We start from the raw sequence: 27,997 nt of genomic DNA on the forward strand, positions 1-27,997 counted from the left end.
TTTGACCATCTGACTTGGAGAGGTGGCATCCTATGATGTTGCCATGTTGAAAGTCACTGATCTCTTCATTATGAACATTCTACTGCCAATGTTTGTCTATGGAGATTGCATAGCTGAGTGCTTGATTTTATACATCTGTCAGGAAGGGGTGTGGCTGAAATAGAATCCACTAATTTGAAGGGGTGTCCACATACTTTTGTATATATAGTGTATGTACACATGGGTGTTGTTGCACCATACCAACGATAAGCCTGTCTTCCCATCACATCATGAAAGGTCATGTTGATGTTCATTTAACCTCTGTCTCTCTCTTCCTCTGACTCCTCCCTTTCTCCTCTGTCTCTCTCTTCCTCTGACTCCTCCCTTTCTCCTCTGTCTCTCTCTTCCTCTGACGCCTCCCTTTCTCCTTTGTTTCTCTCTTTCTCCTCAGATCTCCAGGCTCAAAGCGTCAGTCCACCAGGTAGGTAGAGTATAAATCTACAGGGATTATAGCAGTTCAATATTAGTCAACTTTATTATCCCACATGGAGAAATTCATGTGTCCATACAAACCATTCTAAAACCCAATAACAAGTAGTGTTTTATGGAACTACTAATACTTGTCAACCACAAAGCATTACTGCAGTTAGAATAACAGAGTCACTGTCATCATCTGTCCTCACCACTGTGTTTTCCTCTCTGCTGTTTACAGCTGAATACTCAGTCAGACTGGTGGATGGAACCACTTCCTGTTCTGGGATAGTGGAAGTCTTCTATGAAGGAGAGTGGTCAGGTGTATGTTTTAGTTGGTGGAGCATGAGAGAGACCAAGGTTGTGTGTAGAGAGCTGGACTGTGGGAATCCTGTAGCTGAATCTAGAGGACGTCTGATTGAAGATGGAAGAAGAGGAGTCATACTGGGTGGTTGCTATGGACATGAGTCTTCTATTAGACAGTGTGACATCATAAAAGGACCTGGTGTCTGTGATGGTGAATATTATCATCATGTGACCTGTTCAGGTAAGAGACTAGTCATATTGAGAGATTTATTTGTACATTATACAATATTAATTAACATGTATCATGTTTTATGTGTTTTTTATTTCACTTAAATAGAGGGAGAGATGTCAGATGTATTTAAACATTATATTTGTGTTTGTCATATTGGTTTATGGGAGATGTTCATGGGCAGATCATTGTAGTTCAGATGGTACTGAAGTGAAGCTGCCTGATGGATGTCCAGCTGTTTATTTTCTATAAAGTGAAGTGAACTTATTCCTGTCTCCTGCCTGCATTATTCCCAACCCGATCCTGAGTGACTAAGAACCCATTTCTACCTATTACAGTATCAAAAATAGCAAACTACAATCTTTTATCCAACATATTTGTGTTCAGTCCTTGACAGTGTCAACAAAACTGATTGAATGTTCAACCAACTCTTTTTCTCCAGAGTCTGTGCGGCTTGTGGATGGAGCTGGTCTCTGCTCTGGGAGAGTGGAGGTGAAGTCCAATCAGTCCTGGGCCTCAGTGTGTGAAGCTGACTTTGACCGGCAGGATGCAGAGGTAGTCTGTGGGGAGCTTGGCTGTGGGGCTCCTGCAGCTCTACAAGGGGGGCTCTATGGAGGAGGTGAGGGTCAGATCTGGGATAAAGAGTTCCAGTGTAAAGGCAAAGAGTCCCTTCTCCTGGACTGTGACACCTCAGACAGAAAACACAACACCTGCCTACCTGGTAATGCTGTTGGACTCACCTGCTCAGGTAAGAAACAGTTTGTCACTCAATCAACATTGTTTCTCACCTGGAGTGAAGAATATGAGAGACAATATAGGTGTGTTTTAGTGAGAAAATAGTAAGATTACTGTCTCTCTCTTTTCTTTTCTCAGAGCCTGATGATGTGAGGCTGGTGGGAGGAGGCAGTCGCTGTGCTGGTGGAGTGGAGTGGTACGACCAGGGAGAGTGGATGATTGTGGGAGCGGACAGGAACCAGGAGGATGTAGCTGCAGTAGTGTGTAGACAGCTGGGTTGTGGCTCCAATGTTTCAGTACTACCTGGAAACACCACTAGAGGTGTTGAAGTTATCTGTTCTGGGTCTGAGTCTTCACTGAGGGAGTGTTGGAGAAGTTCTTTTCTCCTACCTGGACTCACAGTGATCTGCTCAGGTAATAACAAGATATTATAATTATATTCAACTGATTTCCTTCATTCATACAACTTCCTCTGCACCTCTCATGATGACTGTTTAACTTGTCAGTCTGCTTTACTAAATAGATCACTCAGTCAAGTAGGAATCAAATACAACTTAAATATCCCAGAATGCCTTTGTATTTGAGTGTTATCTCAGTGAACGTCCCTACTCACTACCACTGTCACATGTCATGTTATTGTCATATCTAAATGAGGAAAGTAGTTGAGGAGCTACGTTTTCTTTTTCTCTCCTCTTGTTCCAGATGTCCTGCTTAAGCCTGATATCAACATATGTTGTCTCAGTGACTGTAGGCCCACTACTCATGTTGCCCTGTGAGGGAGGGTGGCTGGCACTGTTACATGCTGATGTTATTGTCATATCTATAGGAAACTAGTTGAAGAGGTTTTTCTTCTTCTCTTTTATTGCTACAGTCCAGCCTGATATCTTCCTGACTGACTCAATGGGAGGGGTCTCCAGGGGCCACCAGGGGCCCGAGGTGTTCAGGGGCTACAGCTTCACCATCACCTGCTCCACTCAGCCACAGTACCCAGGAGGCTCCTTCCTCCTCACGTTCACCGGCTCCAACAGAACCCAGACCCAGCCAGCTGTCAATCACTCTGCTGCCTTCCTCTTCCCTGCTGCAGATGACTCCCACCAAGGGAACTACAGCTGTGTTTATGACAATTATGTTTTCTCTCATAACTTCTCCTCTGAGAGCGAGCTCCTCTTCCTCACCATCACAGGTAACTGAACATGAACCAGACTCATAACTTTGTCATTGACAGATTTCCCACAGATCTATGTGATGATGATCAGTCCCCTCATCAAAGGTGTTTCTGTTTGCAGCCTCGGATGGGGTTTTGGTAACATTGGGTTTGGGTAACATGGGGTTTTGGTAACATGGGGTTTTGGGTAGCATGGGGTTTTGGTAACATGGGGTCTGGGTAACATGGGGTCTGGGTAACATGGGGTTTTGATTTTTTTAAATTACGTCCGTTTTGTGTTCCAGAATGTATTGCTTTAGAGTTCTCTTAGATTCTTTATCTTATTTAGTGTTCTTTTCGATTCTTTATCTTATTTAGTGTCTCTTAGATTCTTTATCTTATTTAGTGTCTCTTAGATTCTTTATCTTATTTAGTGTCTCCATTATTAGTTCATGTATTATTATAATCATCTGGTCATTCTTTGTATTTTGAAAAGAAAATGGATAAAGGGGTGTAGATTATTGTTTGAATGTTGTGAGTAGTCTAGAGATTATAATTGAATTGATTATAAATGTTATGATATAGATTATTGATTATGAAGTAGATTACTGTTATGATGTTGCTCTCTAAACTGCCATGTAATCAACTGAATGCTTTTAATAAAATTACAGGCTGTCAGTCTTGTGTGATTCCCCTCTTGGACAGACTACAACATACAGTATGAATTAACTGAGATCAGTCTGTGTGATTCCCCTCTTGGACAGACTACAACATACAGTATGAATTCACTGAGATCAGTCTGTGTGATTCCCCTCTTGGACAGACTACAACATACAGTATGAATTAACTGGTCATACATTTGGCAGGAGGTTAGGAAGTGCATCTCAGTTTCCACCTCATTTTGTGGGCTGTGTGCACATAGTCTGTCTTCTCTTGAGAGCCAGGCACCCACCTGTATATAGTCCTGCTATTGTTATTTTACTGCTGCTCTTTAATTACTTGTTACTCTTTAATTACTTGTTACAGGCCAACCCAAGCTGTATTGTTCAGTAGGATAATAGTAGACCAACCCAAGCTGTATTGTTCAGTAGGATAATAGTAGACCGACCCAAGCTGTACTGTTCAGTAGGATAATAGTAGACCGACCCAAGCTGTACTGGTCAGTAGGATAATAGTAGACCAACCTAAGCTGTATTGTTCAGTAGGATAATAGTAGACCAACCCAAGCTGTATTGTTCAGTAGGATAATAGTAGACCGACCCAAGCTGTACTGTTCAGTAGGATAATAGTAGACCAACCCAAGCTGTACTGTTCAGTAGGATAATAGTAGACCAACCCAAGCTGTACTGTTCAGTAGGATAATAGTAGACCGACCCAAGCTGTACTGTTCGGTAGGATAATAGTAGACCAACCCAAGCTGTACTGTTCAGTAGGATAATAGTAGACCAACCCAAGCTGTACTGTTCAGTAGGATAATAGTAGACCAACCCAAGCTGTACTGTTCAGTAGGATAATAGTAGACCAACCCAAGCTGTACTGTTCAGTAGGATAATAGTAGACCAACCCAAGCTGTACTGTTCAGTAGGATAATAGTAGACCAACCCAAGCTGTACTGTTCAGTAGGATAATAGTAGACCAACCCAAGCTGTACTGTTCAGTAGGATAATAGTAGACCAACCCAAGCTGTACTGTTCAGTAGGATAATAGTAGACCAACCCAAGCTGTACTGTTCAGTAGGATAATAGTAGACCAACCCAAGCTGTACTGTTCAGTAGGATAATAGTAGACCAACCCAAGCTGTACTGTTCAGTAGGATAATAGTAGAGCAACCCAAGCTGTACTGTTCAATCGGATAATAGTAGACCAACCCAAGCTGTACTGTTCAGTAGGATAATAGTAGACCAACCCAAGCTGTACTGTTCAGTAGGATAATAGTAGACCAACCCAAGCTGTACTGGTCAGTAGGATAATAGTAGACCAACCCAAGCTGTACTGTTCAGTAGGATAATAGTAGACCAACCCAAGCTGTACTGTTCAGTAGGATAATAGTAGACCAACCCAAGCTGTACTGTTCAGTAGGATAATAGTAGACTAACCCAAGCTGTACTGTTCAGTAGGATAATAGTAGACCAACCCAAGCTGTACTGTTCAGTAGGATAATAGTAGACCAACCCAAGCTGTACTGTTCAGTAGGATAATAGTATTACTATTATTGAAACAGAGAAACTGAGTCAGAAATTCACAGGTTTCAAAATTTCTCTCATTTTTTCCCAGGTTTTTGTTCTCAAAGTCTGACTTTTTTAAACAGAAAACCAATACAATTGTATGTTCTAAGTCCATAATAATGCTTAAACCACATCAGGAGACCACGTTTGAGGTGTGAGGAAAATCGAAGAAATTTACATTTTTGAGAGTAATTCCCCTTTAATTCAAGTGTGCAGGCACCTAGCACTATTGTTGGATTAGCAGTGTTTCTGTAGTACAGGCACCTAGCACTATTGTTGGATTAGCAGTGTTTCTGTAGTACAGACACCTAACACTATTGTTGGATTAGCAGTGTTTCTGTAGTACAGGCACCTAGCACTATTGTTAGATAGGAGCAACAGTAACCTTAGTGATACATACTGACTAGATCATAAAGGAACAAATGTCCAGACAGAGGATTGAGTTGATTAACCCAACTTTACACAGCCTACTGTTTGGCCGTAACCCACGCCAAACCTGACCTTCTCTTGTGAAGGTCAGGCGTAAGGGAAAGAACAATGGCTAAATCTGGTCTTAACTTCCAATGCTCCATCCCCCTGCCCAACCCCCCTCCACGCCACTCCATCCCCCTGCCCAACCCCCCTCCGCCACTCCGCCAACCACCAGGCATTCCCGTGATTGGCACTTAGCAGGTTGATTGGCATGTCGGACCCCGCGAACACTGGTAAATACAACACAACCCACTAATAGCCAAACACACCGCTGTCTGTGCGGGTTGCCACAACACCCTCAATGTGAAGTGATATTAATCCATAAATACAGAGCACAAGTACAACCCTTTTATATAAACCTTTTAAGGTAGTAAGAAAATAAACATTCACTTAATATTTCAATAAGTCACCTGCTAGTAAATCACCTGCTGGCAATAGCTGGCGTGACATTGTAGTGCAGAGACCAACGGTGCTAGTTCGTCATTAACACGGCTAACTAAAACAGCAACAACTTGGTTAACTGGCTGAAATAGGTAATTCAATTCATGAACGGCAAAATAAATATATACATAGTCACATTCGCTATTGACTTTAGGATATATGAACCAGTTTTCCAAAACCACTATTGTGTTATACAGTTTTAAACAGTTTTTATGTACAGAGGAAGAGGACTCGAACCTGCTCTCAGAATATCTCTCAGACTGAGGAGCGGGCAGACCAACTTCCCAAATAGGGGAGAAGCACTCAAAACCCACTAGTTGTTCTTTCAAAGAAAATAATACAAAAATGGTAAGTCCGAAGACCTCTCGTATTACCAACCTTACTACAATGGCAGCAAATATTTTTATGAATTCAGTAACACATAATGAAAGGAAACTTTATTTACATCACCCCTTTTCCTGAGGTGAATGGTTTCACCCACTACTCTCCCGGAACTGAGGCTTTGAGATCTACAGTTTCACTTTGTTACACCTTTGATGAGCAAAATGTAATATTCATATGTCTAAACATACTGAATTGTAATTGGATGCATTTTACCGCCGTATCATACTGTGCTATGATTGGTTAAGACCACCCAGATGGTTAGGTCATGGTCAGTTGATCATGGTTGGAGATACGTGAACATGCCAGTTGTAGCTAGCTAATAAAGAGCTACGTTAAGAAATATCCTGTAGTACTGCATTTTATTATTTTGTACAAAGCGTGCAAAACAAGACAGGTGACTTCATATACATTATAGCAGGGGGTCGGCAACGTTTTTCAATGTACAAATGATCCTCCAATTTCTAAAGATCTGCGTGCCTGTATAACGCCCCACCCAGCGGACTGTCGACCAATCACGTGCACGTTGTCATGCCGCGTCACGCGGTTGCTAAACCAATCGTAACGTAATATATTCTCAGTCAGTGTACTTCATGTCGAGAAACTGCCTATTTTCATCAAAAGTACGTACTGTCACGATCCGACAGCTATACGATACTACAGATAGCAAGTTAATTATCTCACAAAGCTATACGATACTACAGATAGAAAATATCTGTAATGTTGTACTTCTTTTTGACAAAATTCATGCTAATGTTGGGTTTTTAATCTAGAGCCCAATAGACTCCCATTCAAACCTTGAAAGAGCGCTCTCCTTGTCCCACAATCGCCCAGAATGCACCGCACCGCCTTTTGACATAGAAAAGGCAACGTTTCCCATCTCCGCAAAAGTATTTCTGAAGTTGTGAATGTTAGATTCCACTCTGTGAGACACATCGATCTGCAGGTTGAATATGGTGAGATTGTAAACTCCTAAATTGATAGTGCAGTTTGTTTAGGTGATTTAACAGCTAGTTAGCTACTTCACATGCAGATATTGTCTTTGGTATTATTGTGTGTAGATACGTTTAGATACCAGCCAGCCCATACAGAGAGCATTGCATTGTGGATTTTGTAGTCGACTTGAGCTGCAACATATTTCCACAACGATGTTCCATCTTGTTACCAGCCTTATTATTAGGGATGCGCCGATAGTACATGTTTGGCCAATCCCGAAATCCAATATTTTCCTTACCAAAAAGAAACGATACCGATAACCGATATAAAACATTTTGCGGTCTTTTAAGCATTCTCTTACAGTTAAATAGTTAATGTCTGGGGGCATTTCTGTTAGTTTTTGCTGTTCTCCAAATAGTATTTAAGAGTTTATAGTTTAGTAAATTAGCTTCAACTGGTGGAGGGATTCTACACCCCATTTAGTCATACCCTAGGTTTAGCTGTATTTCTACACATCCCATTTAGCCATACCCTAGGTTTAGCTGTATTTCTACACATCCCATTTAGTCATATCCTAGGTTTAGCTGTATTTCTACACACCCCATTTAGCCATACCCTAGATTTAGCTGTATTTATACACACCCCATTTAGCCATATCCTAGGTTTAGCTGTATTTATACACATCCCATTTAGCCATACCCTAGGTTTAGCTGTATTTCTACACACCCCGTTTAGCCATACCCTAGGTTTAGCTGTATTTCTACACACCCCATTTAGCCATACCCTAGGTTTAGCTGTATTTCTACACATCCTATTTAGCCATACCCTAGATTTATCTGTATTTCTACACACCCAAACTACTTGATGTGGCTATGGGACAGAGGAGGAGGGGAGGGGAGATGGAGAGAGAGGGAGATGTCAACAGAGATGGGCTGACAGAATAACATGCAGTCAACTCAATATCTTTTCATTACTGACTTCTCACCAGTGATGTCATCACAACCAGTAACCTTTTCCACTCTTCCACTCTTGGTCCGGCTCAGCTTGACCCTGACCTTTGAATTTAATTATTTAAAAAACAGACAGAAGCAAATGTATTAAATTAGATCCACCACATGTTTCAATCAGACCACCATAGTCCCTGTGTCCAAGAACACCAAGGTAACCTGCCTAAATGACTACCGACCTTTAGTACTCACGTCTGTAGCCATGAAGTGATTTGAAAGGCTGGTCATGGCTCACATCAACACCATCATCCCAGAAACCCTAGACCCACTCCAATTTCCATACCGCCCCAACAGATCCACAGATGATGCAATCTCTATTGAACTCCACACTGCCCTTTCCCACCTGGACAAAAGGAACACCTATGTGAGAATGCTATTCATTGACTACAGCTCAGCGTTCAACACCATAGTGCCCTCAAAGCTCATCACTAAGCTAAGGACCCTGGGACTAAACACCTCCCTCTGCAACTGGATCCTGTACTTCCTGACGGGCCGCCCCCAGGTGGTAAGGTTAGGTAACAACACATCCGCCACGCTGATCCTCAACACGGGGGCTGTGTGCTCAGTCCCCTCCTGTACTCCCTGTTCACTCATGACTGCACGCCGAGGCATGACTCCAACACCATTAAGTTTGCCGATGACACAACAGTGGTAGGCCTGATCACTGACAATAGTGCGACAGCCTATAGGGAGGAGGTCAGAGACCTGGCCGTGTGGTGCCAGGACAACAATCTCTCCCTCAACGTGATCAAGACAAAGGAGATGATTGTGAAAGACAGGAAAAGGAGGACCGAGCACGCCCCCATTCTCATCAACGGGGCTGTAGTGGAGCAGGTTGAGAGCTTCAAGTTCCTTGGTGTCCACATCACCAACATCCTAACATGGTCCAAACCCACGAAGACAGTCGTTAAGAAGGCACGACAAAAGGAGACTGAAAAGATTTGGCATGGGTCCTCAGATCCTCAAAAGGTTCTACAGCTGCACCATCGAGAGCATCCTGACGGGTTGCATCACTGCCTGGTATGGCAACTGATCGACCTCTGACCGCATGACACTACAGAGGGTAGTGCGTACGGCCCAGTACATCACTGGGTCAAGCTTCCTGCCATCCAGGACCTCTATACCAGGCGGTGTCAGAGGAAGGCCATAAAAATGGTCAAAGACTCCAGTCACCCTAGTCATAGACTGTTCTCTCTTCTACCGCACGGCAAGCGGTTCCGGAGCACCAAGTCTAGGTCCAAGAGGCTTCTAAACATCTTCTACACCCAAGCCATAAGACTCCTGAACATCTAATCAAATGGCTACCCAGACTATTTGCATTGTCCCCCCCTTCGCCTACGCTGCTGCTACTCTCTGTTATAATCTGAGGGAAATATGTGTCTCTTATATCGTTGTACATTTGGCAGGAGGTTAGAAAGTACAGCTCAGTTTCCACCTCATTTTGTGGCAGTGGGCACATAGCCTGTCTTCTCTCTGCCTGTTTCAATCCTTTCTCAATAGCAAGGCTCACTTCATTTGTATATTGTACATTTTTTCCCCCAGTTTTCTATCAGATAGTCTGTCACCATGTAATGTCTGTTTAGGGCCAAATAGTTTTGGGATTTTTATATTTTGGGGGAAAAAGATCAGGAAACTCATATTAATAATATTTTACATGTATTTAACCCTTATTTTTTACACTAAACTATCTCCATATATACTTCCATAAATGTGTTAAACTGGTACCAGGAGACCTTCAGACGAGTCTTGTAAAGCTTGTGGGCGTCCTAGATCAAACCAACCTGTACGTGTTCCTGAGAGACTCACCTTTCCATAGTGGGGTCATGTTAGTGTGTCCTAGATCAATACAACCTGTACGTGTTCCTGAGAGACTCACCTTTCCATAGTGGGGTCATGTTAGTGTGTCCTAGATCAAACCAACCTGTACGTGTTCCTGAGAGACTCACCTTTCCATAGTGGGGTCATGTTAGTGTGTCCTAGATCAATACAACCTGTACGTGTTCCTGAGAGACTCACCTTTCCATAGTGGGGTCATGTTAGTGTGTCCTAGATCAATACAACCTGTACGTGTTCCTGAGAGACTCACCTTTCCATAGTGGGGTCATGTTAGTGTGTAGTCCAAACGGTTCTGACACTACAGACAGAAGTTGGCAGATGGACTGTATGACTTCAGACGATGCTTATGGGGTCGTAGAGCAAAACGGAGAACATCATCGTGTTCCTGAGTCTCATCTTTCCACAGTTTACAGGCCAAACTGATCGGACGTTACAGATTTCCACACGGCCGCAGAAATGGTAGGCTAAAGGTTAAATTGTCAATGAAAAGAGCATCTACCAAACATGGATTGTGTGTGTGGGGGTACAGAGATGTGGTAGTTATATAATAATCATGCTGTGGTCTACATTTAGTTCATCATCAAGCAGACCAGATCATTAGAGATGGTGGGAGAGCCTGTTAGGCTGTTTAAAATGGAACAATATCATTTATATACTGTAGCATGAGACTAATACCTCTATATACATTTTAACAGGATTTGAGTGACGTTTTCTAAATTGTTTTATAATAAATATACACTGCTCAAAAAAATAAAGGGAACACTTAAACAACACAATGTAACTCCAAGTCAATCACACTTCTGTGAAATCAAACTGTCCACTTAGGAAGCAACACTGATTGACAATAAATTTCACATGCTGTTGTGCAAATGGAATAGACAAAAGGTGGAAATTATAGGCAATTAGCAAGACACCCCCAAAAAAGGAGTGATTCTGCAGGTGGTGACCACAGACCACTTCTCAGTTCCTATGCTTCCTGGCTGATGTTTTGGTCACTTTTGAATGCTGGCGGTGCTCTCACTCTAGTGGTAGCATGAGACGGAGTCTACAACCCACACAAGTGGCTCAGGTAGTGCAGCTCATCCAGGATGGCATATCAATGTGAGCTGTGGCAAGAAGGTTTGCTGTGTCTGTCAGCGTAGTGTCCAGAGCATGGAGGCGCTACCAGGAGACAGGCCAGTACATCAGGAGATGTGGAGGAGGCCGTAGGAGGGCAACAACCCAGCAGCAGGACCGCTACCTCCGCCTTTGTGCAAGGAGGTGCACTGCCAGAGCCCTGCAAAATGACCTCCAGCATTCTCCTCCAGAGAAGAGGAGAAGAGAGGGGGATAAGAGGAGAGAAGAGAAGAGGATAGGGGGAGAAAAGTAGAGGGGGGAGGTGAAGAGAGGAGGGTGTAGAAGAGAGGGGGAGAAGAGAGGGGGAGGAGAGGCGAGCGGGGTGGAGAAGAGAGGGGGAGGAGAGGAGAGCGGAGTGGAGAAGAGAGGGGCAGAAGTGGAGAGGAAAGGAGGAGGAGAGGAGTGGAGGGAGAATGAGAGGGGGAGAAGAGGAGAATAGAGTGTCAAAAGGGGAGAAGAGAGGGACAGAAGTGGGGAAGGGAGAAGAGGAGAAGAGATGGGGAGAAGAGAGGGGGGAAAGAGGAGAAGAGATGGGGAGAAGAGAGTTGGGGAAAGAGGAGAAGAGAGGGGATAAGAGGAGAGAATAGAATAGGAGAGGGGGGGAAGAAGGGAGGGGCAGGGGTTGAGAAGGGAGGGGCAGAAGAGGAGAAGAGAGGGGGAAAAGAGGAGAAGAGAGGGGGAGAAGTGGAGAGGGGAGAAGAAAAGTGAGAGGAGAAGAGATGAGAGGACAAGGGAAGAAGAGGAGAATAGAGTGTCAAAAGAGGAGAAGAGAGGGGCAGAAGTGGGGAAGGGGAGAAGAGGAGAGGAGAGGGTTGGAGAAGATGAGAGGGGGGAGAAGATAAGAGTAGAGGGAGGGAGGGGAGAAGAGGGGGAGAAGAGGAGATGAGAGGACAAGGGAAGAAGAGGAGAAGAGAGGGGGAGAAGAGAAGAGGGGGAATAGAGAAGAAGAGAGGGGGAGGTGTGTAGAGGGGGGAGAATAGGAGAGCGGGGAGGGGGAGAAGAGAAGAGTAGATGAGATGGGGGAGAAGAAGAGAGGGGAGAAGATTACAAGAGAGGTGGAGAAGAGAGAGGAAGAGAAGGGAGAGGGGAGAGGAGAGGGTGAGAAGCAGAGAATTGAAGAGAGGAGAGGAGAAGAGATGGGGCAAAGAGGAGAAGAGATGGGGAGAAGAGGAGAAGAGAGGGGGAGAAGAGGAGAAGAGATGGGGAGAAGAGGAGAGGAGAGGGGGAGAAGAAGGGTAGAGGTGGAGAAGAGGAGAAGAGAGGGGGAGAAGAGGAGAAGAGAGGGGTAGAAGAGGGAGAAAGAGAGGGGGAGGAGTGTAGAGGAGAGGAGAGCGGGGTGGAGAAGGGAGAGGGGGAGAAGAGGAGAGTAGAGGGGGGAGAAGAGGAGAGGGGAGGGGAGAAGAGGAGAGGTGGAGAAGAGGAGAAGAAGAGGAGAAGAGAGGGGGAGGTGTGGAGAGGGGGGAGAATAGGAGAGCGGGGAGGGGGAGAAGAGGAGAGGTGCAGAAGAGGAGAAGGGAGAGGGGAGAAGGGGGGAGAATAGGAGAGGGTGAGAAGCAGAGAATTGAAGAGAGGAGAAGAGAAGAGAGGCAGAGGAGAGTAGAGTAGAGGAGAGGAGAGGAGAAGAGATGGGGAGGAGAGGGGAGAAGAGGGAGAAGAGGAGAAGAGAAGGGGAAAAGAGGAGGAGAGAGGGTGAGACGAGGAGAAAAGATGGGGAGAAGAGTAGAGGAAAGGGGGAGGAGAAGAGAGAGAGGGAGAAGAGGGGGGAGATGAGAATAGAGGGAGAAGAGAGTGGGAGGTGAAGAGTGGGTGGAGAGGATTAGAGGGGTAGAAGGGGGGTAGAGAGGGGGAGAAGAGGATTAGAGAGGGGGAGAAGGGGAGAAGATGAGGAGAGGGGGAGGAGAGAGGGGGAGAAGAGGAGACGAGAGGGGCAGAAGAGGAGAAGAGAGGGGAAGATGAGTAGAAGAGAGAGTGAGAAGTGGAGTAGAGATGGGGAGAAGAGGAGAAGAGAGGGGGAGAGGAATATGAGAGGGGGGAGAAGAGGAGAGGGGCAGATGAGGAGAGGCGGAGGAGAGGAGAGGAGAAGGGAGAAGAGGAGTTGGGGGATTATGAAATTTGATCGTCTGACTTGGAAAGGAGGTATCCTATGATGTTGCCATGTTGAAAGTCACTGAGCTCTTCATTAAGGCCATTCTACTGCCAATGTTTGTCTATGGAGATTGCATGGCTGAGTGCTTGATTTATACATCTGTCAGGAAGAGGTGTGGCTGAAATAGAATCCACTAATTTGAAGGGGTGTCCACATACTTTTGTATATATAGTGTATGTACACATGTGTGTTGTTGCACCATACCAACGATAAGCCTGTCTTCCCATCACATCATGAAAGGTCATGTTGATGTTCATTTAACCTCTGTCTCTCTCTTCCTCTGACTCCTCCCTTTCTCCTCTGTCTCTCTCTTCCTCTGACTCCTCCCTTTCTCCTTTGTTTCTCTCTTCCTCTGACTCCTCCCTTTCTCCTCTGTCTCTCTCTTCCTCTGACTCCTCCCTTTCTCCTCTGTCTCTCTCTTCCTCTGACTCCTCCCTTTCTCCTCTGTCTCTCTCTTCCTCTGACTCCTCCCTTTCTCCTCTGTCTCTCTCTTTCTCCTCAGATCTTCAGGCTCAAAGCGTCAGTCCACCAGGTAGGTAGAGTATAAATCTACAGTGATTATAGCAGTTCAAATTAGTCAACTTTATTATCCCACATTGAGAAATTAATGTGTCCATACAAACCATTCTAAACCCCAATAACAAGTCGTGTTTTATGGAACTACTAATACTTGTCAACCACAAAGCATTACTGCTGTTAGAATAACAGAATCACTGTCATCATCTGTCATCACCAATGTGTTTTCCTCTCTGCTGTTTACAGCTGAACTCTCAGTCAGACTGGTGGATGGGACCACTTCCTGTTCTGGGACAGTGGAAGTCTTCTATGAAGGAGAGTGGTCAGGTCTATGTTCTAGTTGGTGGTGGAGAATGAAAGAGACCAAGGTTGTGTGTAGAGAGCTGGACTGTGGGAATCCTGTAGCTGAATCTAGAGGACGTCTGATTGAAGAGGGAAGAAGAAGAGTCAGACTGGGTGGTTGCTATGGAGATGAGTCTTCTATTAGACATTGTGACATCATAGAAGAACCTGGTTACTGTTATGGTGAATATTATCATCATGTGACCTGTTCAGGTAAGAGACTGGTCATATTTACATTTACATTTACATTTAAGTCATTTAGCAGACGCTCTTATCCAGAGCGACTTACAAATTGGTGCATTCACCTTATGATATCCAGTGGAACAACCACTTTACAATAGTGCATCTAACTCTTTTAAGGGGGGGGGGGGTTAGAAGGATTACTTTATCCTATCCTAGGTATTCCTTAAAGAGGTGGGGTTTCAGGTGTCTCCGGAAGGTGGTGATTGACTCCGCTGACCTGGCGTCGTGAGGGAGTTTGTTCCACCATTGGGGTGCCAGAGCAGCGAACAGTTTTGACTGGGCTGAGCGGGAACTGTACTTCCTCAGAGGTAGGGAGGCGAGCAGGCCAGAGGTGGATGAACGCAGTGCCCTTGTTTGGGTGTAGGGCCTGATCAGAGCCTGAAGGTACGGAGGTGCCGTTCCCCTCACAGCTCCGTAGGCAAGCACCATGGTCTTGTAGCGGATGCGAGCTTCAACTGGAAGCCAGTGGAGAGAGCGGAGGAGCGGGGTGACGTGAGAGAACTTGGGAAAGTTGAACACCAGACGGGCTGCGGCGTTCTGGATGAGTTGTAGGGGTTTAATGGCACAGGCAGGGAGCCCAGCCAACAGCGAGTTGCAGTAATCCAGACGGGAGATGACAAGTGCCTGGATTAGGACCTGCGCCGCTTCCTGCGTGAGGCAGGGTCGTACTCTGCGAATGTTGTAGAGCATGAACCTATCATATTGAGAGATTTATTAGTACATTATATAATATTACCATGTATCATGTTTTATGTGTTTTTATTTCATTTAAATAGAGGGAGAGATGTCAGATGTATTTAAACATTATATTTGTGTTTGTCATATTGGTTTATGGGAGATGTTCATGGGCAGATCATTGTAGTTCAGATGGTACTGAAGTGAAGCTGCCTGATGGATGTCCAGCTGTTTATTTTCTATAAAGTGAAGTGAACTTATTCCTGTCTCCTGCCTGCATTATTCCCAACCCGATCCTGAGTGACTAAGAACCCATTTCTACCTCTTACAGTATCAAACATAGCAAACTACAATCTTTTATCCAACATATTTGTGTTTAGTCCTTGACAGTGTCATCAACAAAACTGATTGAATGTTCAACCAACTCTTTTTCTCCAGAGTCTGTGCGGCTTGTGGATGGAGCTGGTCTCTGCTCTGGGAGAGTGGAGGTGAAGTCCAATCAGTCCTGGGCCTCAGTGTGTGAAGCTGACTTTGACCGGCAGGATGCAGAGGTAGTCTGTGGGGAGCTTGGCTGTGGGGCTCCTGCAGCTCTACAGGGGGGGCTCTATGGAGGAGGTGAGGGTCAGACCTGGGATAAAGAGTTCCAGTGTAAAGGCAATGAGTCCCTTCTCCTGGACTGTGACACCTCAGACAGAAAACACAACACCTGCCTACCTGGTAATGCTGTTGGACTCACCTGCTCAGGTAATAAACAGTTTGTCACTCAATCAACATTGTTTCTCACCTGGACTGAAGAATATGAGAGACAATATAGGTGTGTTTTAGTGAGAAAATAGTAAGATTACTGTCTCTCTCTTTTCTTTTCTCAGAGCCTGATGATGTGAGGCTGGTGGGAGGAGGCAGTCGCTGTGCTGGTGGAGTGGAGCGGTACGACCAGGGAGAGTGGAGGACTGTGGGAGCTTCAGACTGGAACCAGAGGAATGTAGCTGCAGTAGTGTGTAGACAGCTGGGTTGTGGCTCCACTGTTTCAGTACTAACTGGAAACACCACTAGAGGGTTCAGATTTATCTGTTCTGGGTCTGAGTCTTCACTGAGGGAGTGTTACAGAAGTTCTTTTCTCCTTCTTGGACTCACAGTGATCTGCTCAGGTAATAACAAGATATTATAATTATATTCAACTGATTTCCTTCATTCATACAACTTCCTCTGCACCTCTCATGATGACTGTTAGGCTTGTCAGTCTGCTTTACAAAATACATCACTCAGTCAAGTAGGAATCAAATACAACTTAAATATCCCAGAATGCTTTTGTATTTGAGCGTTATCTCAGTGAACGTCTCTACTCACTACCACTGTCACATGTCATGTTATTGTCATATCTAAATGAGGAAAGTAGTTGAGGAGCTACGTTTTCTTTTTCTCTCCTCTTGTTCCAGATGTCCTGCTTAAGCCTGATATCAACATATGTTGTCTCAGTGACTGTAGGCCCACTACTCATGTTGCCCTGTGAGGGAGGGTGGCTAGCACTGTTACATGCTGATGTTATTGTCATATCTATAGGAAACTAGTTGAAGAGGTTTTTCTTCTTCTCTTTTTATTGTTACAGATCTCCTGGTCCAGCCTGATATCTCCCTGACTGACTCAATGGGAGGGGTCTCCAGGGGCCACCAGGGGCCCGAGATGTTCAGGGGCTACAGCTTCACCATCACCTGCTCCACTCAGCCACAGTACCCAGGAGGCTCCTTCCTCCTCACGTTCACCGGCTCCAACAGAACCCAGACCCAGCCAGCTGTCAATCACTCTGCTGCCTTCCTCTTCCCTGCTGCAGATGACTCCCACCAAGGGAACTACAGCTGTGTTTATGACAATTATGTTTTCTCTCATAACTTCTCCTCTGAGAGTGAGCTCCTCTCCCTCACCATCACAGGTAACTGAACTTGAACCAGATTTATAACTTTGTCATTGACAGATTTCCCACAGATCTATGTGATGATGATCAGTCCCCTCATCAAAGGTGTTTCTGTTTGCAGCCTCTCCTTTGCCAGCCTTCATCATCAGACACGTTGTAGTGCTGCTGCTCCTACTGACAGCCATCACCACCTCCTACCTGTACTACAAGGTAAAGACATTTACTCAGACGTTACAAGTCATTTAAACTAGAGGGAGAGGGTGAGGAGGAGAGGGAGGGAGAGAATGGAGATACTAGAGAGTAAATGTCTGACTGTTGGTGCTGTGTCTCCCTAGCCCACCAGGAGGCAGAAGAGAGTGAACAGGGTGAGCAGCATGGATCTTGATGTCAATGCCATGGAGATGGTCTCTCTGAGCTCCAGAGCTGAAGCTGGACCGGGAGAGGAGAGAGCAGCCCAGGGGACGGAGTAGGAGTAGAATGAAGCTGACCCTACATGCTGATCTTAGGTCAGTTTTGTGTTTTAAATCGATGGTCAGCAGTGGACTGGTGTTTAAAATGTGGTGACAAACCTGAAGTGGTTCTAATTTTAATAACAAGTTCAGAATGAGTTTATCTTTCTAGAACCTTGGAAGAAATCTAAAAGGAGTGACTGCAACCAACATTATTCCTTTTAGTTTGGTTTTTACCACCAGGGTAACATGGGGTTCTGGGTAACATGGGGTTCTGGGTAACATGGGGTTCTGGTAACATGGGGTTTTGATTATTTTAAGCGAGTAGCTCAATTACGTCTGTTTTGTGTTCCAGAATGTATTGATTTTTGCTTTTGTCTTCATGTCTTTATCTTATTTAGTGTCTCTTAGATTCTTTATCTTATTTAGTGTCTCTTAGATTCTTTATCGTATTTAGTGTCTCTTAGATTCTTCATCTTATCTAGTGTCTCTTAGATTCTTCTTAGATGCTTTATCTTGAAGTGTCTCCATTATTAATTCATGCATTATTATAATCATCTGTTCATTTTTTGTATTTTGAAAAAAATGTAATAAAGGGGTTTGTTGTTGTTGTTGATTATAAATGTTATGATATTGATTATGAAGTAGATTACTGTTATGATGTTGTTAGTAGTATATAGATAATGATGTTATTGATTATAAATGTTATGATATTGATTATGATGTAGATTATTGTTATGATGTTGCTCTCTAAACTGCCATGTAATCAACTGAATGCTTTTAATAAAATTACAGGCTGTCAGTCTTGTGTGATTCCCCTCTTGGACAGACTACAACATACAGTATGAATTAACTGAGATCAGTCTTGTGTGATTCCCCTCTTGGACAGACTACAACATACAGTATGAATTAACTGAGATCAGTCTTGTGTGATTCCCCTCTTGGACAGACTACAACATACAGTATGAATTAACTGAGATCAGTCTGTGTGATTCCCCTCTTGGACAGACTGCAACATACAGTATGAATCAACTGAGATCAGTCTTGTGTGATTCCCCTCTTGGACAGACTACAACATACAGTATGAATTAACTGGTCATACATTTGGCAGGAGGTTAGGAAGTGCATCTCAGTTTCCACCTCATTTTGTGGGCTGTGTGCACATAGCCTTTCTTCTCTTGAGAGCCAGGTACCCACCTGTATATAGTCCTGCTATTGTTATTTTACTGCTGCTCTTTAATTACTTGTTACTTTAATTTCCTATTCTTTCCATATTTTTTTAAACTGCATTGTTGGTTAGGGGCTCATAACTAATACAATTTGATTTGATTTGAGGTCTGCCTACGGCGGCCTTTCTCAATAGCAAGGCTAACTCACTGAGTCTGTACATAGTCAAAGCTTTTCTTAAGTTTGGGTCAGTGACAGTGGTCAGGTATTCTGCCACTGTGTACTCTCTGTTCAGGGATAAATAGCATTCTAGTTTGCTCTTTTTTTGTTGTTAATTCTTTCAAATGTGTCAAGTAATTATCTTTTTGTTTTCTCATGATTTGGTTGGGTCTAATATGTTTGCTGTCCTGGGGCTCTGTGGGGTCTGTTTGCGTTTGTGAACAGAGCCCCAGTGTAAATGCAGAGCCAACTACTCCATGTCTGATCAGGGTCCAGAAGTCACCCACCAACCCTGGAGAGATACAGTCACCCACCAACCCTGGAGAGATACAGTCACCCACCAACCCTGGAGAGATACAGTCACCCACCAACCCTGGAGAGATACAGTCACCCATCAACCCTGGAGAGATCACCCATCAACCCTGGAGAGATACAGGGTTTGCAGGATTTTGTTCCAGACCATCAGTGAAACGCCTGAAGTAAAATTGTCTAATCATAAAGGATTTGATGATATATTGATTGATAGGTATTGGTTGAAGTGGTGCTGGGCTGGGGAAACGTCTGCATACCTGGGCTCGGGAAATGTCTGCAAACCTGGACTGGGGAAACGTCTGCAAACCTGGGCTGTGGAAACGTCTGCATACCTGGGCTGGGGAAACGTCTGCATACCTGGTCTGTACCCCAATAATCTCCCCTTTCTCCCAAAGTGTGCACTTGTTCACTTCTCTTCATGGACAGGATTTGACAAGAATTGATTAGTTTGGAAACTCGTGCTATAACCTACGCCTTCACCAATCCAATGCTTTTACACTTTATGGGGAGTAGTGAACGAGTGCACATGTCAGGAAGCAGTAAATACTTTTGGGACGCACCCCTGGCCCAGGCCGGAGGATCTCCAAATTGACCACTTGGCAAAGGGAGCCTATAAATTCTGTGGTGCTCTATTCTGGAATATTAACTGACGTTTGTCGCCCCCTTGTGGAAATAACCTCTTTTTGATCTCACTCTATATAGAGACCTCTGCAGTTTGTACCTCGCAGCACACTGTACAAATATTCGAGGTTAAACTCTTATATTACTGTTCTGCTAGCAGCAGGATAATATGCTGGCAGCACAACATCAGATTATTTTCTTCTAAATAAGAGTCCCCCTGCAAAGACAAACTCAACTTTGAGAATAGCGATTATTTTACTGCTGTAGTGGAGTACAACACTTTTTCACAGCATTGCAACCACTTTTTAAACAAATAAATGGATAATTTTACATATTTTGATATTGTGTTATTTAGACCAGCATTTCTTTTGAAAGTTTCCAAACTAAATACTGGTATGTTGAACGCTGTTGTGTAGGTCAGTGGTGTAGTGCTGCCTGGAGAAGTGGGTACACAGTACTCTAATTTAGTAAAACATTTCCCAAACGGCCCAGAGAAGGAAAGGCACCCTGTGTGAAAAGCATGAGAAACAGTGATATACACTCTGAATGACCTAAAATGATGAATCCCATATTGGTCTTTCACAGTCAGGCCAACCCAAGCTGTACTGGTCAGTAGGATAATAGTAGACCAACCCAAGCTGTACTGTTCAGTAGGATAATAGTAGACCAACCCAAGCTGTACTGGTCAGGAGGATAATAGTAGGCCTTTTATTGAAACAGAGAAACTGAGTCAGAAATTCAGAAATTCAGAACTTTTCTCATTTTTGGGGGTTTTTGATCTCAAAGTCAGACTTTTTTTAAACAGAAAAACAATGCAATTGTTCTAAGTCCACAACAATACTTAAACCAATCAGGAGACCACTTTTGAGGTTTGGGGAAAATCTAAGAAATTTACATTTTTGAGAGTAGTTCCCCTTTAATTCAAGTGTACAGGCACCTAGCACTATTGTTGGATTAGCAGTGTTTCTTTCGTGCAGGAACCTAGCAATATTGTTGAATTAGCAGTGTTAATATAGTACAGAAATCTTATGTTTATTTGACTCTGATGATAAAGAAATAGAAAATATTCCTGTAAAGGACTGTGTTAAATATTTAGGAATACATCTGTCAAAAAACCACAGTCAGACAACATATGAATTTCTCTTCTAAAATTAAGAAAACCAAAAATATATTTAATAATTGTCTATAAAGAGATCTTTCTATACTTGGGAGAGTACTTCTGTCCAAGGCAGAGGGACTGTCTGGTTTTGTGTACCCCTCATCTTTGTTTGTAAATCCTGCTACTTGTAAAGAGATCAATAAGACCTTTCTTGACTTCATCTGGAAAAATAAGTCTCACAAACTGAAGAAGTCAGTCCTCTGTAATAAAAGACCTGAAGGAGGTCTGGAAGTGTTGGACTTTGTGACATAAATAACACTTTCAAGATCACCTGGTTGACAAGATGTTGATCAATACTGATTCAATATGGTATTTCATTCCAAATAATGTGTTTCATAAGTTGGGAGGTCTTCAATTTTTACTGAAATGTCATTATATTCCTGAAAGATTACCCGCTAAATTGGCTAGGTTTCACTAAGGCCTGGAAAATATGTTTCCTACACAATTTTTCCCCACATAAAGCTCTTTTGTGGAATAATTCAGACATAACTGTAAGGAATAAGTCATTGTTCTACCCCAACTGGCATGAGAGGAATAATGACTTTGTTCTTGATGTTTTTGACAACAGAGGTCTTCTTACATTTGAACAATTTATAACATTGAAAGAGTTTCCAATTCCTTTCAGTGTTTATTTCTGTGATCAAAGCCGTTCCCAGTGGTCTAACTACACTCATGAAAACTCCTCTTAGCTTTGGTAATGATCACAAAGTTTATCCAGAACTCAGATTGGAAGGCGTGGGCTTACTTGAGAAATCTTGTTGTAATAAATATATAAGACAAATTCTTCATTCACAAAACCAACTTCCACCGAGAGGAAAATGTTTCTGGAACATGCTTATTATTCCTGACATTGTCTGGAAAAATGCCTGGTTAAGGCCTTACAAATTTGTATACCAAACAAAGTTAAGGAAGTGCACTTTAAAATGTTACATAAGATACTGTATATCCATGTAATTCTATGATATCCAAATGTGTGGCTGTTGATGATATCTGCGTTTTCTGTGAAGAAAAGGTGAGAATCTGTCCCACTTGCTCTTTAATGTAAATTTGTGTCAGAATTTTGGGAAAACCTTGCAAAATACTTATATACCATTATGAACACGACCCATGTTTTTGACATGAAAGATATAATATGTTACTATTGCAATGATAACAAGACCATTGAAATTATTGTTCATTTTTTTTATTCTTGTTGCCAAATACTTTATACACAAACAAAAATTCCAAAATTCTATACCAAATTTACACATTTTACTGATTGAATGTAACTATTTTATTAAAACATTAATCCTAGTGAATAACAACAACAATAACATCTTCCTGATTCATTATAGATTTTTTCAGAGTGATTACAACTACACTAGAATAGTTAATTATTTATATTTTTTGTATGTTTTAGTATTTTCTCGTTAATACCTGTGTTGTTTTGTATGATGTAACAATGTAAATTGTAGATCTGCATTTTGAATAAAAAAATATATTAATCAAATCAAATATAAAAAGAGGCACTTCTGCTGCGTCTCTTTCTGCTGACTGGAGTGGGCAACGCAGTTGAGGAACCAAAAGTTTATTTTCATTTATTTCATAAAAGTGTAATATTATATTAAGTCGTTCAAAGAGAAGCATGTGTTGATTGATTCGTGTTTAATGAGTGATAATTTAAAACAAACTTTAGACCCACTACATATTTACATTGAACCATAGTTCTGACATGGATCATTTTGACCCCAGAGCCATATCTTTTATCAGAGCCAAAATGTGGTTTATTCCATTTTTCATGACTTTATCAATCAACTTGTTCTTAATACATCTAAATCATGGTTTAGTTTTTCTGTATCATTTTAACAAATTCAAATCCTTTGTATTCCTACTACAATGTTAAAACATTCTACATTGTGACATCATTCAAATATTCTACATTGTGACATTTCATTGATATCATGAAACAACTACTTCATGTATGTATTTTCTGATGTTTGATCAGAGATCTTTTATCAGAGTATCTCTTGTGACATTGATCACAGCTATGAGATTTCTCTCCTGTGTGTGTTCTCTGGTGTGATACCAGGCTGCTTGACTGAATAAAACTCTTCCCACATTGACTACAGCTATAAGATTTCTCTCCTGTGTGTGTTCTCTGGTGTATAGTCAGATGGCTAGATGTAACAAAACTCTTCCCACATTGATCACAGCTATAAAGTTTCACTCCTGTGTGTGCTCTCAGATGTACTATCAGCCAGCTTGAGTGATTAAACCTCTTCCCACATTGAGTACAGTTAAAAGGTTTCTCTACTATGTGTATTTTCTGGTGTGATTTTAAATCTGTTGAACTAATAAAACTCTTTCCATAGTCAGAGCAGTGGTAAGGTTTCACTCCGATGTGTGCGCTCAGATGTACTATCATGCAGCTTGAGTGAGTAAAATTTTTCCCACATTCATCACAGCTATAAGGTTTCTCTCCAGTGTGAATTCTCATGTGTACTTTTAGTGATTCTGATCTTAAGTAACTCTTCCCACAATCAAAACAGTGGTCAGATTTCTCTCCTGTGTGTACTCGCTGGTGTATTTTAAGTTCTGATGAAGATTTGCAACCTTTCCCACAGTCAGAGCAGTGAGATTTCTTCCCTGTGGGTCTCCTCTGGTGTTTCTTGAGGTGTTCTGATCGGGAGGGACTCTTCTCTGCCTCGTCAGCTTCATGATGTTGTTGAGGCTCCCCAGAGGATCCACGATAGTCACGTCTCTCTCCTGTTAGCATCATGATGTTGTTGAGGCTCCCCAGAGGATCCACGATAGTCACGTCTCTCTCCTGTTAGCTTCATGATGTTGTTGAGGCTCCCCAGAGGATACACGATAGTCACGTCTCTCTCCTGTGTGAACAACAAGTCAGACAGATGGTTAAAGGCCCACAACAGCAGAAATCCACTGTAAAAGGTGATGCCAACAGCGTAGCCATGATGTTGTACAACAATTGACGTCTGTAATGAATGTTAAAATTACTTGACAATTGTCTTAAGACAGTCAAGTGAGCAACAATAGTCATATTTAGTCTTTTTTTCACATTAGTAGTAACATCAATGAATTTAGGCTAGAAAAAGTAAAAGTTGTTGAAATCCTAAGCAGTGTGTCAGATGACTTTTGGTCTCCAATATAGGCCCCTTTCTGTGTTTTCTAAAATTGCGACAAGGGCGATGCACATGCAATTTGGTTGCAGAAACACCTCCCTTCTAATGCAGAAACCACTAGTTATGGATGTTGTATATCTGCCTGAAGCAAAAAAGATGAGCAAAGATTTTAGTTTTTCCACAATGTATTCTGAATATGACAACACACTATCAGTGCAAGATCAGGAGTGCTACTCAAGGAAACTCACATTAAGCTCTGTGTCTATTCACTAATTCACCACCGTGGGGGAAAACTCAGGGGAGTTCTCATAGGCTGACAGCAAATATAGCCTCCATTTCCAGGTTGCTTATGAGTGCATTTCACACTACTTTGGATTATAATTGTAAGGTTCATTTGAATGTCCTGATTAATGTAATGTTTATGTTTTTGTCGAAAATGTACTACTTTGTATTTAAAAACGACTTCAACCAGTAAAATGTTCTTTGGCTATTATTCTAAAATGGATGACATTTTTTTTTAAATGATCTATCTTCAGACAATACCCCATAACCAACTATATCATACTACGACCAATAAGCATACTACAAACTCAATGTACGTCACAAATAGTACAGTTAGTATGAGTATTCCAACACAGCTCAGGTCTCTGGGCTACCATTTTGTTTCTGTTTAAAACCTAGGTTGCCCCTTTAAAAAAGCCACACAACAAACAACCAATCTGCAGTTGAAACAATAACAAAGCTGTCATTATTTTTTTACTCCAATGTTTAGAAACAAATGTCAGATTTCCCCTTCAACACCACACACATCAGTCCCACCACTGCCTCTGTTTTTAACACAGTAACGGTACCTACAGTTGAAGTCGAAAGTTTACATACACCTTAGCCAAATACATTTAATCTCATCACAATTCCTGACATTTAATCCTAGTAAAGATTCCCTGTCTTAGGTCAGTTAGGATCACCACTTTATTTTAAGAATGTGAAATGTCAAAATAATGGTAGAGAGAATGATTTATTTCAGCTTTTATTTCATCACATTCCCAGTGGGTCAGAAGTTTACATACACTCAATTAGTATTTGGTAGCATTGCCTTTAAATTGTTTAACTTGGGTCAAATGTTTCAGGTAGCCTTCCACAAGCTTCCCACAATAAGTTGGGTGCATTTTGGCCCATTCCTCCTGACAGAGCTGGTGTAACTGTGTCAGGTTTGTAGGCCTCCTTGCTCGCACACGCTTTTTCAGTTCTGCCCACAAATTTTCTATACGATTGAGGTCAGGGCTTTGTGAGGGCCACTCCAATACCTTGACTTTGTTGTCCTTAAGCCATTTTGCCACAACTTTGGAAGAATGCTTGGGGTCATTGTCCATTTGGAAGACCCATTTGCGACCAAGCTTTAACTTCCTGACTGATGTCTTGAGATTTTGCTTCAATATATCCACATAATTTCCCCACCTCATGATGCCATCTAATTTGTGAAGTGCACTAGTCTCTCCTGCAGCAAAACACCCCCACAACATGATGCTGCCACCACCATGCTTCACAGTTGGGATGGTGAGCTTTGGCTTGCAAGCCTCCCCCTTTTTCCTCCAAACATAACGATGGTCATTATGTCCAAACAGTTCTATATTTGTTTCATCAGACCAGAGGACATTTCTCCAAAAAGTACGATTCACTGATGTGGCCATCAACCTCCTCCTTCACATCTGACTCCTGATGATCAACCTCCTCCTTCACATCTGACTCCTGATGATCAACCTCCTCCTTCACATCTGACTCCTGATGATCAACCTCCTCCTTCACATCTGACTCCTGATGATCAACCTCCTCCTTCATATCTGACTCCAGTGATCAATCCAGAGCGTCTTCTTTTTTGGGGGGAATCCCGATGGACGTCATTGAATAGGCCGTCATCACGACCACCACCCACAAGTTAATTGTCATTCAGGTTATCAATAGGAAGAGCATCAGCAATATGTCCTGTCTGGTAACTTGTCTCGTTCAATGGATTTACATTGGCAGGTGCACAGGGAGAAACCCCATTACAAAAACTCAGTCGATCTCAAACTGTGGAAAAACTTTTGGAAGTCTTTATCAAAGTCTGTGTCCTGTGATGTTGGGACAAATGATAGTCCCTTATTATACAAGCGACAAAGTTCACAAATTCTACAGCACAACGGCAGAGTCATGGAGACTTTTGACTGGTACCATTATTTTCTCATGCAATTACAGTAGGTTGTACCCAATTGGTTTTCTCTCTAGGTCGTGTCAGTAGGTTACAGTAGGTTGTACCCAATTGGTTCTCTCTCTAGGTCATGTCAGTAGGTTACAGTAGGTTGTACCCAATTGGTTTTCTCTCTAGGTCATGTCAGTAGGTTACAGTAGGTTGTACCCAATTGGTTTTCTCTCTAGGTCATGTCAGTAGGTTACAGTAGGTTGTACCCAATTGGTTTTCTCTCTAGGTCATGCCAGTAGGTTACAGTAGGTTGTACCCAATTGGTTGTCTCTCTAGTGGAAACAATTATCAACCCAATGTGGAAAGTGTTGAATTTGGTCAACAACAAAATGAATGGCTTATTTGCTACATGAGGTTTACTTGATCTAACAGAAGTGTCGTAATTCTTAAATTGTTATGTGGACACGTGACATACCGACAACTTTGATAAAAAACACTATAGGAGTTGTCTCCAGATCGCTATGCATATTCATGCTAGTAGCTTAGCATCTCTCTCCATTGAATACAGGCGGTTGACGACAACAACCCTCATAGAATATAAACAATAGATAACAATAATAATAAGATCCACCAATCCAAAGAAAGGATAGGCGGGAGCTAGACAACCCACAGTGCCGCTTTGTGGACAACGACTCCGCTTGATAGGGCAGAGACTTATTGTCAGTATATCCATAATCGTTGGTGTAGCCAACCCAACTCTCGCATGGCACTATTGTGGGGCACTGTGTGTAGTAAATCATAACTACATTAAAATCACTACATGCCGTGGCCCCCAGATAGACCCTTCTCAAATATATATGTTAAGTCACTTTTTGAAAACGGAACGGAGAAAACAAGGGGTAGCTTGCTCTCTACGTCGTCTGATTCTAGACATATCAGTCATCATCCTAGGGCCCTCCCTTGATGAGGTATTGACGAGCCAACTCCGAATACCCAAAGTGAAAACCCAATTTAAGGCGGTACTTACTGATGTAAATCAGATCTCCTACCTCCACCTCTTCATCTTCCAATGTGACAGAAATCTCCCCTTCCTTCTTCACGTCAAAAACGGCATCCTCTTTCTCATCCTCCTCTTTCACTGTGAACGCGTCTTCCTCTTCTTTCCCTGTAACGTCTTCCTCTTCTTTCACTGTAACGTCTTCCTCTTTCACTGTAACAGCCTCACCCTCAATTTATTTTTTAACTGTGACATCCTCCTCTTCCTTCTCCTCTTTCACTACAACGTTCAGCCCCAGAGCTTCTTTCTCTGTCCAGCAGACCCCTTCTTCTTTACCAGGAGGGGAGAAGCTTAGTGACCTCATGTTCGGGGATATTAGCTAGCTAGCTATCATTAGCGACTAAGCTAGTGCTAATTTAACCAGCCAGCTACTATATCTGACTAATAAAAAATTACGTAACATTAAATTAAATAGGTTAACAAGTAGATACGATAGAAGTGTGTCTAAAACACAGCAGCTAATATACACCGAAAGCGTAAAAACAGCTTGAATCTTACGGCTACGTTGGCTAGCAAGCTACCGAGGTGGTTGACTTGTTGTTTTTGAAGAACCGTCCACTACATTATACGTCACGATAGCAGCATCGCCTGAACGACGCAAATCGCC

At 42.7% G+C, this 27,997-nt stretch overlaps 3 protein-coding genes and 1 long non-coding RNA gene across 4 annotated transcripts in view; 2 read left to right on the forward strand and 2 right to left on the reverse strand.

Annotated features, from left to right (window-relative positions):
• The window catches only part of LOC139577936 (T-cell differentiation antigen CD6-like), a 39,248-nt gene extending 35,706 nt beyond the window's left edge, over positions 1–3,542 (forward strand). The window contains exon 3 of the mRNA XM_071405057.1: positions 2,592–3,542. Within this exon, the coding sequence (XP_071261158.1) occupies positions 2,592–2,911 (320 nt within the window). The 3' untranslated portion in view covers positions 2,912–3,542. The remainder of the gene's footprint in view (positions 1–2,591) is intronic.
• LOC139579779 (scavenger receptor cysteine-rich domain-containing protein DMBT1-like) overlaps positions 1–27,997 on the reverse strand; it is a 260,129-nt gene that overhangs the window by 166,004 nt on the left and 66,128 nt on the right. The gene's annotated exons all lie outside the window — the stretch shown is intronic.
• LOC139577724 (CD5 antigen-like) overlaps positions 7,200–27,997 on the forward strand; it is a 226,618-nt gene continuing 205,820 nt past the window's right edge. The window contains exon 1 of the mRNA XM_071404907.1: positions 7,200–7,338. The gene's annotated coding sequence lies outside the window, so the exon portion shown is untranslated. The remainder of the gene's footprint in view (positions 7,339–27,997) is intronic.
• Positions 22,665–27,995, reverse strand: LOC139577743 (uncharacterized). Its single transcript, XR_011675376.1, has 2 exons — positions 27,361–27,995; positions 22,665–23,902 (listed from the first exon to the last, which is right to left on the reverse strand). It is a non-coding gene; the product is annotated as an uncharacterized lncRNA (long non-coding RNA).

Source organism: Salvelinus alpinus, chromosome 6, assembly GCF_045679555.1.
Source record: "Salvelinus alpinus chromosome 6, SLU_Salpinus.1, whole genome shotgun sequence".
Classification (NCBI taxonomy): domain Eukaryota; kingdom Metazoa; phylum Chordata; class Actinopteri; order Salmoniformes; family Salmonidae; genus Salvelinus; species Salvelinus alpinus.